Source organism: Artemia sp. Qi Xiang Cuo, chromosome 1 (assembly GCF_049724085.1).
Source record: "Artemia sp. Qi Xiang Cuo chromosome 1, ASM4972408v1, whole genome shotgun sequence".
Classification (NCBI taxonomy): Eukaryota; Metazoa; Arthropoda; class Branchiopoda; order Anostraca; family Artemiidae; genus Artemia; species Artemia sp. Qi Xiang Cuo.
In genome coordinates this window covers 31062494-31073357 of record NC_142794.1, presented here as the reverse complement: position 1 = coordinate 31073357, position 10864 = coordinate 31062494, and the positions used below count along the sequence as shown (strand labels likewise).

Sequence of the window (10864 nt, the reverse complement as noted above, 5' to 3'; positions counted from 1 at the left end):
TGAGGGAAAGTCACATATCCAAAGTTGTTAGTATGGAGAACCAAGTGCGTATTGCTGATGACCAAACCAACGAGTTTACTTTATCGGGAGCAGCAAAAGGAAAGTAGAACTAATTAGCCAACAGGCGACAGCTTTAGAGTTGGCAAATGTCAGCCTGGGTAGCATCAAAATTCAAGGAGATGAGTATTATGGACAGCTTGCCCGAATTGCTTAAAAAATTTATCCCTGATTCATCAGTAGTAAAGCTTCTTGCATATGGAAGAACTAAAACCACTGGACTAATCAAAAACGTAATTGCCCCATACGCGATCAGCCAGCTGATCTCAAGATTGGAAAAATCGCTCTTTTCGCTGATGGTTGATGAAAGCACTGATAAGTGTGGGACAGAAGACTTAGTCATCATCGTTCGCTACTATGACAACACTACATTCGGAATCAAGGAAGACTTTTTGGCCATTCCAGAAGTTGGGGATACAACAGCAATGGGCCTTAAAAACTTGATCTATAAGACTTTAAGTGAGAAGAAGATGACAATAAAAAACTATATAGGATTTGCATCTGATAATGCAAATGTGATGCTTGGGAAAAACAACGGCCTTGCAGCCCTCATAAAGAAAGATATTCCCTGGCTGGCTATTTTCGGATGCATCTGTCACTGTTTTGCAATATGCTCTGCTAGTGATTGTGAGCAGTTACATACAGAGATCGTCAGATTCACCATTGATATATACACTTATGTATCTAATTGTGCAAAACGACTCCGTGAGTATAAAGAATTCCAAAATTTCTGTGAAGTAGCCGAGCATGCACTCCTGTACCAATATGCATCTCGCTGGTTAGTATTTGAGGCTGTCTCTGCGAGGCTGGTGGAAAAGTGGACTGCTCTGACGTCGTTATTCGCCTTACCTGCGAATAAAGGTCGGGATCAAACGGCAGTGAAGCTTTATACAGCTTCGATCGATCCCGAAGTCAAGCTTTATTATCTTTTTCTAAACTACGTTCTTCCTATTGTAAACGGCCTGAATCTTGAATTCCAGAGCACAGAAGTGAAAGTTCACAAACTTTTAAAAAGCGGTGGGTAATACTCTCTCCGAACTGGCAAGGAATTATACAAAGACGAGCTTTTGGCCATTCGTTCAGTCTTCGAAATAGATTTTTCAAACCCAAGAAACTTCACAGCTCTGGAGACGGATATGCATTTTGGAGCCGAATTTGAGCTCTTTGCAATTGATCAGATTGAAAGTCGGAAACTTCAAGACAGACAGCTAGCTGCGACAAAGAAAAATTGCCTTGCGTTTTATATCAAGCTGTGCTCTGAAATAAAGCGAAGAGTAAACAGTGAAGACCTTGCTTCGAATGCTAGACTGGTTATCTCCAGAAATTGCTTTATCCGGATCAGCTCCTTCTACAATCCCTCTTTTCCGCATATTCAAGGACTGTTTCAATGGTTTGCTGGAAGCTGAAGCCCTAAACAGAGAGTGGAGGCGACTACCATTCTTGAAGAAAGAGCTAGGGGAAGGGAAAGTGTCAGTTTTGGAATTTTGGAATTCAGTATCCGCCCTCAAGGATGGTGCTGGGGACTGCTTTTGTTCACCTACCTATATTCATAAAGGGTATTATGTCGTTGCCTCATAGCAGCGCTTCGGCCGAACGTCAGTTTTCGCTGTTAAAGCTAGTTCGGACCTCTTTCGGAACAGACTACTGCCAGAAACAATATCCGAGATTATGCATGTCAGGAGGGAAGTACCAAATCCAGAGACTTGGGATATTCCAACAGAGCTGGCCAGGAGTGCGAGGAAGTGGAAGCGTGAGCTTAAATAATATTTTATTACTGTAAAGGTCTGTAAATAAAATTCTCTTACTGAACTTTTAGGGTGACGCCTTTAGCGCGTTGCCCCCGTATAGTCCCATTTAGGCAAAATGGGACAGAAAATGTTAGTGTGGACTGCTTTTCCTGAAAAAGTGCCAAAAAAGAGACAATAAGTGATAAATAAAAGTAGCTTTTAAAAGTAGTAGCTCTTAATCAGAAAAAAGGTTAATTGTCTAACTGATGCTTAATTTTTTTTTCAGATTTTGACTCAGAAAAAAACAGGCTTGATTAACTGATAAACTTGTACAGATTTGTTTCAAAAAACTGCACATCTTGACTACTTTTCCTGCTTCCTGTTATCTGTCCTATTTTCCCAGAAAACGGATATTCTGGACGCCCTATTACCCTACTAGGCAATTACGGACCGTTCATAGTGAACATCCAGAGATAACTTCGATGATTTTGATTGTAGTTGCTTCCGATATCAGTGGCCCTTTTTTGCCATATCGGAAGTCAGTGTTCGACTAGCTATACAGAAATAAAAAATAAAAATTACTCTGGCTTATATGATAAGCCAAAGAGAAACTACGGTGCTAAAATGCCGCGTGGTGGGCGCAGCGCAACACCCGGCAAAATTTTTGGCCGGATGTTAGTACTTTTCTGTCGTGGTAGTGTTATTGATCTAGGACTCGAGGGGGAAGTGAATTTCCGAGAAATTGATTGCGTAATCGATCGCGAATGTCAACAACAACAACATCGACCTTGACATTCACCGAGAGCGTTCACTTACAACACCGGTACGAACCACGTGGTTTATGGTCCATATATGGGCATAGAATACTGACGGGGCACCAAATATGGGCATGGACTCATTAGGGAGAACACGTGGTTAATCGGGCCAATGACCTAAATTTCACAACAACAACATCGACATTGACATTCGCTGAGAGCGTGCACTTACAACAACAAACACCCGGAATTTGGAACACCTGTGCTGTCGACCTCAATTCACCTATCGTGAATCAATAATTCCCCGTAGAAACAACAAATTAATTTCCCTTTCTTGACAGATCAATCAATCAATGACATCATCTATCAGACTTTAAAAATTTTCGCCTAGAAACGATTCTCCAGGAATAGATCCAAGTCATTAATGTCTTTGCCTCGGAAACAACTCTTTTGGTCGAACTCCAAAGGATATCAAACAGTTCGTGGTAACGAACTGTAAGTAAGGAGCGACCCGGCTCAATGGTAACCGAAACTCTAGAAAACGGATTTTTGATGCCAATAGATATATCAAAAGAATCAGATTTCAATGCTGATTTCAAATATATAACTTTCATCAAGTTTAGAGCTACCCATCAAAAGTTACGCGCCTGAGAAAATTTGGCTGATTTTCAAAAAAAGGGGGAAAGACCCCCTAAAAGTTATAGAACCTTAATAAAAATCAGATCATCAGATTCAGCGTATCAGAAAACCCTAATTTAGAGGTTTAAAGCTCCTATCTACAAAATTGTGGAATTTTGCATTTTTTTCCAGAAGAAAGATCACGGATGGGGGTTTATTTGTTTTTTTGTTTTTTTTTTTTTTTTTTTTTTTTTTCCCAGGGGTGATCGTATCGACCCAGTGGTCCTAGAATATCGTGGGAGGGCTCATTGGAATGAAAATTAAAAGTTCTAGTGCCCTTTTTAAGTGACCAAAAAAAATAGAGGGCAACTAGGCCCCCTCCCACGCTTATTTTTTTACCAAAGTCACCCGATCAAAATTTTGAGATAGCCATTTTGTTCAGCATGGTCGAAAATTTGATAAATATGTCTTTTGGGATGACTTAATCCCCCGAAGTACCCAGAGGGAGGGCTAAAAGATATGAACTTTACCCAATGTTAACATATAGTATTGGTTATTCGGAAGTATACAGAAGTTTTCAGGAGTTTTTTTTTCTGGTAGTGGGAGGGAAGGGTGGGTAGGGGGTTATGTTGGACGATCTGTTTATGAAGGAAGGGTTTCATGGGGGAAGGGAAATCGCCATGAAGGGGGCGCCGGACTTGCCAGCAGTATTTATTGGTTATTGGGAAGTATACAACCATTTTCAGGAAGGATTTTTTCTGGAGGGGGGCTAGAGGAGGGAGTTACTCTGGAGAATATTTCCGTGGAGGATGTTTCTTTGGGGTAAGGGACATTTCTATGAAGGGGGCGCCGGATTTCCAAGCATTATTTAAAAAACGATCATAAATTAAATAAAAAAAAACCAAGTTTTTTCAACTGAAATGTAAGAAGGACTATTAGAACTTAAAACGAACAGAAATTATAACGTATGTGAGGGGGTTCTCCTCCAAGTCAATACCTCGCTCTTTACGCTACAGCTTTTTTTTAGTGCTTTCAAAAGAGCTATCTATTCTAATTAAACGGCCTTTGTGATTCAGGGGTTTGTGAATAAATTTTTTTTTATTTTTAACGTAAAGAGCGTCGACTTGACTAAGGAGAGTACCCCCTCATTTGCGTAATAACACAGACGTAATAAAAAAAAACAATAAAAAAACAAGCGATACGGCTCGATAGTAATCGAAACTTTTAAAAGCGGAATTTTGATGTCAATAAATGTATCAAAAGAATGTGTTTATAATGCTGATTCTAAATATATAAATTTTATTAAGTTTAGTATTACTCATCAAAGGCAACAAGCCTGAGGAAATTTACTCGATGTTTTAAAGAGGGGGGAAACATCCCCTACAAGTGGAAGAATTTTAATGAAAATCACAACTTCAGATTCAGCGTATCAGAAACCCTATTAAATAGGTTTCAAGCTCATATCTGCAAAAATCTGCAACTTTGAATTTTTGCCAGAAGAAAAATATACGAATATAGAAGTTAGTTACGTAAGTTAATTTGTAAAGACATTCATTTAGCAAAAGAAAAGTAAAATTTTTATGCAAATAAAAGCTGCATTAACTAAAAAACGATCAGAAATTAAATAAAAAAACAAGTTTTTTAAACTGAAAGTAAGGAGCGACATTAAAACTTAAAACGAACAGAAATTATTCCGTACATGAAAGGGGCTGTCCCCTCCTCAACGCCTCGCTCTTTATTCCGTATATGAAAGGGGCTGTCCCCTCCTCAACGCCTCGCTCTTTACGCTAAAGTTTTTTATTGTTTTAAAAAAAATTGTGAGACAGTCAAACTTTAGCGTAAAGAGCGAGGCGTTGAGGAGGGGACAGCCCCTTTCATATACGGAATAAAGAGCGAGGCGTTGAGGAGGGGACAGCCCCTTTCATGTACGGAATAATTTCTGTTCGTTTTAAGTTTTAATGTCGCTCCTTACTTTCAGTTTAAAAAACTTGTTTTTTTTATTTAATTAATAACCAAAGGCCATGGAAACAATTAGGCAAGAAGCATCTTAGCGATGAATTGTTTTAGCGCGCGAAAAGGTTTCATATTAATTTGAAATGCGTTAGCGCAGAGATGCCAATAACAAAGGAACACGCTGAATTTACGTTTAGGGATTATTTGGGCGAAACCGTTTTAGACAGGTTATGGAACTATTTCGGCGAAACGGTTAGAGACATTTTAAAATATGATTTTAGGAAAGATTTTAGAAGAGAATTTAATGGTGAAACTCTGTGGCCGTTATAATACATAAGTTTCATTTGAACAGTGTTGTGAGGTCCTCTAACCCAACCCCAAAGGGTTCCAATCCTCCTACCCCAGCCCCGAAGGAAGCCCCGGTCCTCAAAAGCCCCCCAAGCTCCCAAAGGCCCTCCACCGGTCCCCAATTGCCCCCCAGGCCCCCAACTGTCCCCCCGGACCCTCAAAGGCCCCCCCAAGCTCCCAAAGGGCCACCGGCGCCCCCAAAGGCCCACCCAGACTCCCAAAGGCCATCCCTGGGCCCCCCAAAGGCCCATCGAGCTCCCAAAGGACCAACGGGGTCCCAAAGGCCCTCCACCGGCCCCCAACTGCCCCAAATGCCCTCCCATGGTCCTCAAAGGTCCCCCGGGCTCCCAAAGGGCCACCGGTGCCCCAAAGGCCCTCCACCGGTCCCCTCCTCCTCCTCCTCCCACCTCCTCCTCCTCCTCCCTCCTCCTCCTCCCACCTCCTCCTCCTCCTCCTCCTCCCCCCTCCCATTCCCTCCCCATTTTTTATACTTTTTTTGTGCATTGAGACACAGAACGACCCCCAACCAACGCCCCCCCCCCCCTCCAAACGTCTGATTTTTTCAAAGTTCATTTTTAATTTCTTTCATTGAAATTCAAGAGTTTGAATATTTCAGTAGTGTTTGGTTGTTGTTTACCTTGTCACAGTTACATTTTCTTAATTTTTCAAAGTTCATTTTGAATTTCTTTCATTGAAATGCAAGAGTTGGAATATTTCACTAGTGTGATGATGTAGTTTACCCTGTCACACTAAAATTCCAATAATTTTTCAAAGTTCATTTTGAATTTCTTTCGTTGAAATACAAGAGTTGGAATATTTCAGTAGTGTTTGGTTGCGGTTTACCATGTCACAGTTACATTCCCTTAATTTTTCATAGTTCATTCTGAATTTCTTTCGTTGAAATGCAAGAGTTTGAATATTTCAGTAGTGTTTGGTTGCGGTTTACCTTGTCACAGTTACATCTTCTTGATTTTTCAAAGTTCATTTTGAATTTCTTTCATTGAAATGCAAGAGTTGGAATATTTCAGTAGTGTTTTGTCGTGGTTTACCATGTCACAGTTACATTTTCTTGATTTTTCATTGTTCATTTTGAATTTCATTCGTTGTAATGCAAGAGTTGGAATATTTCAGTAGTGTGTAAGTGTAGTTTACCCTGTTACAGTTACATTCACTTAATTTTTCAATGTTCATTTTGAATTTCATTCGTTGAAATGCAAGAGTTGGAATATTTCACTAGTGTTTGGTTGTGGTTTACCTTGTCACAGTTACATTTTCGTGATTTTTCAAAGTTCATTCGAATTTCTTTCGTTGAAATGCAAGAGTTGGAATATTTCAGTAGTGTTTGGTTGCGGTTTACCTTGTCACAGTTACATCTTCTTTATTTTTCAAAGTTCATTTTGAATTTCTTTCATTGAAATGCAAGAGTTGGAATATTTCAGTAGTGTTTGGTCGTGGTTTACCTTGTCACAGTTACATTTTCTTGATTTTTCAAAGTTCAGTTTGAATTTCTTTCGTTGAAATGCAAGAGTTGGAATATTTCAGTAGTGTGTTATTGTAGTTTACCCTGTCACAGTTACATTCTCTTGATTTTTCAAAGTTTATTTAGAATTTCTTTCTTCGAAATGCAAGAGTTGGAATATTTCAGTAGTGTTTGGTTGTGGTTTAACTTGTCAAAGTTAACTTATCTTGATTTTTAAAATTTCATTTTGAATTTCTTTTGTTGAAATGAAAGAGTTGGAATATTTCAGTAGTGTTTGTCTGTGGTTTACCTTGTCAAAGTTACATTTTCTTGATTTTCAAAGTTCATTTTGAATTTCTTTCGTTGAAATGCAAGAGTTGGAATATTTCAGTAGTGTTTGGTTGTGGTTTACCTTGTCACAGTTACATTTTCTTGATTTTTCAAAGTTCATTTTGAATTTCTTTCGTTGAAATGCAAGAATTTGAATATTTCAGTAGTGTTTGGTTGTTGTTTACCTTGTCACAAATACATTTTCTTGATTTTTCAAATTTCATTTTGAATTTCTTTCGTTGAAAGGCAAGAGTTGGAATATTTCAGTACTGTTTGGTTGTGGTTTACCTTGTCACAGTTACATTTTCTTGATTTTTCAAAGTTCATTTTGAATTTCTTTCTTTGAAATGCAAGAGTTGGAATATTTCAGTAGTGTTTGGTTGTGGTTTACCTTGTCACAGTTACATTTTCTTGATTTTTCAAAGTTCATTTTGAATTTCTATCGTTGAAATACAAGAGTTGGAATCTTTCAGTATTGTTTGGTTGTGGTTTACCTTGTCACAGTTACATTTTCTTGATTTTTCAAAGTTCATTTTGAATTTCTTTCGTTGAAATGCAAGAGTTGGAATATTTCAGTAGTGTTTGGGTGTGGTTTACCTTGTCACGGTTACTTTTTCATGAGTTTTCAAAGTTGATTTTGAATTTCTTTCGTTGAAATGCAAGAGTTGGAATATTTCAGTAGTGTTTGGTTGTGGTTTACCTTGTCACAGTTACATTTTCTTGATTTTTCAAAGTTCATTTTGAATTTCATTCGTTGAAATGCGAGAGTTGGAATATTTCAGTAGTGTTTGGTTGTGGTTTACCTTGTCACAGTTACATTTTCCTGATTTTTCAAAGTTCATTTTGAATTTCTTTCGTTGAAATGAAAGAGTTGGAATATTTTAGTAGTGTTTGGTTATGGTTTACCTTGTCACAGTTACATTTTCTTGATTTTTCAAAGTTCATTCTGAATTTCTTTCGTTGAAATGCAAGAGTTGGAATATTTCAGTAGTGTTTGGGTGTGGTTTACCTTGTCACAGTTATATTTTCTTGATTTTTCAAAGTTCAATTTGAATTTCTTTCGTTGAAATGCAAGAGTTGGAATATTTCAGTAGTGTTTGGTTGTAGTTTACCTTGTCACAGTTACATTTTCTTGATTTTTCAAAGTTAATTTGAATTTCTTTCGTTGAAATGCATGAGTTGGAATATTTCAGAAGTGTTTGGTTGTGGTTTACCTTGTCACATTTACATTTTTTTGATTTTTAAAAGTTCATTTTGAAATTATTTCGTTGAAATGCAAGAGTTGGAATATTTCAAAAGTGTTTGGTTGAGGTTTACCTTGTCTCAGTTAAATTTTATTGATTTTTCAAATTTAATTTTTTAATTTAAATCGTTGAAATGCAAGAGTTTGAATGTTTCGGTAGTGTTTGGTTGAGGTTTACCTTGTCACAATTACATTTTCTTGATATTTAAAATTTCATTTTTTTAATTTATTTAGTTGAAATGCAAGAGTTGGAATATTTCAGTAGTGTTTGGTTGTGGTTTACCTTGTCACAGTTACATTTCTTGATTTTTCAAAGTTCATTTTGAATTTCTTACGTTGAAATGCAAGAGTTGGAATATTTCAGTAGTGTTTGGTTGTGGTTTACCTTGTCGCAGTTACATTTTCTTGATTTTTCAAAGTTCATTTGAATTTCTTTAATTGAAATGCAAGAGTTGGAATATTTAAGTAGTGTTTTGTTGTGGTTTAACTTGTCACAGTTACATTTTCTTGATTTTTTCAAAGTTCATCTTGAATTTCTTTAGTTGAAATGCAAGAGTTGGAAAATTTCAGTAGTGTTTGGTTGTGGTTTACCTTGTCACAGTTACATTTTCTTGATTTTTCAAAGTTCATTTTGAATTTCTTTCGTTGAAATGCAAGAGTTGAAATATTTCAGTAGTGTTTGGTTGTGGTTTACATTGTCATAGTTACATTTTCTTGATTTTTCAAAGTTCATTTTGAATTTCTTTAGTTGAATTGCATGAGATGGTATATTTCAGTAGTGTTTGGTTGTGGTTTACCTTGTCACAGTTACATTTTCTTGATTTTTAAAAGTTCTTTTTGAATTTCTTTCGTTGAAATGCAAGAGTTGGAATTTTTCAGTAGTGTTTGGTTGTGGTTTACCTTGTCAGAGTTACATTTTCTTGATTTTTCAAAGTTCATTCTGAATCTCTTTCGTTGAAATGCAAGAGTTGGAACATTTCAGTAGTGTTTGGTTGTGGTTTACCTTGTCACAGTTTCATTTTCTTGATTTTTCAAAGTTCATCTTGAATTTCTTTCGTTGAAATGCAAGAGTTGGAATATTTCAGCAGTGTTTGGTTATGGTTTACCTCGTCACAGTTACATTTTCTTGATTTTTCAAAGTTCATTTTGAATTTCTTTCGTTGAAATGTAAGAGTTGGAATATTTCAGTAGTGTTTGGTTATGGTTTACCCTGTCACAGTTACATTTTCTTGATTTTTCAAAGTTCATTTTGAATTTCTTTGGTTGAAATGCAAGAGTTGGAATATTTCAGTAGTGTTTGGATTTTGTTTAACTTTTCAAAGAGACGTTTTCTTGATTTTTCAAGTTCTTTTTTAATTTCGTTCGTTGAAATGCAAGAGTTGGAATATTTCAGTAGTGTCTGATTGTGGTTTACCTTGTCACAGTTACATTATCTTGATTTTTCAAAGTTCATTTTGAATTTCTTTCGCTGAAATGCAAGAGTTGGAATATTTCAGTAGTGTTTGGTTGTGGTTTACCTTGTCACAGTTACATTTTCTTGATTTTTCAAAGTTCATTTTGAATTTCGTTCGTTGAGATGCAAGAGTTGGAATATTTCAGTAGTGTTTGGTTGTGGTTTACCTTGTCACAGTTACATTTTCTTGATTTTTCAAAGTTCATCTTGAATTTCTTTCGTTGAAATGCAAGAGTTGGAATATTTCAGTAGTGTTTGGGTGTGGTTAACCTTGTCAGAGTTACATTTTCTTGATTTTTCAAAGTTCATTTAGAATTTCTTTCGTTGAAATGCAAGAGTTGGAATATTTCAGTAGTGTTTGGTTATTGTTTAACTTGTCACAGTTACATTTTCTTGATTTTTCAAAGTTCATTTTGAATTTCTTTCGCTGAAATGCAAGAGTTGGAATATTTCAACAGTGTTTGATTGTGGTTTACCTCATCACAGTTACAGTTTCCTGATTTTTCAAAGTTCATTTTTAATTTCTTTAGTTGAAATGAAAGAGTTGGAATATTTCAGTAGTTTTTGGGTGTGGTTTAGATTTTCACAGTTACATTTTCTTGATTTTTCAAAGTTCATTTTGAATTTCTTTCGTTGAAATGCAAGAGTTGGAATATTTCAGTAGTGTTTGGGTGTGGTTTACCTTGTCACAGTTACATTTTCTTGATTGTTCAAAGTTCATTTAGAATTTCTCTCGTTGAAATGCAAGAGTTGGAATATTTCAGTAGTGTTTGGTTGTGTTTTACTTTCTCTTATTTACATTTTATTGATTTGTCACAGTTCAGTTAGAGTTTCTTTAGTAGAAATACTAAAGTTGGAATATTTCAGGAGTGTTTGGGTGTTGATTACATATTCACATTTAAATTTTAATGATTTTTAATT

The 10864-nt window shown here is 36.4% G+C and overlaps 1 protein-coding gene across 1 annotated transcript; it reads left to right on the top strand.

Moving 5' to 3' along the window:
* Window positions 1–146: 146 nt before the first annotated feature.
* On the top strand, window positions 147–1082 carry LOC148956204 (zinc finger MYM-type protein 6-like). Its single transcript, XM_089089861.1, has one exon. The coding sequence runs from the start codon at window positions 147–149 to the stop codon at window positions 1080–1082; it is 936 nt and encodes a 311-aa protein (XP_088945987.1).
* The last annotated feature ends 9782 nt before the right edge of the window (window positions 1083–10864 follow it).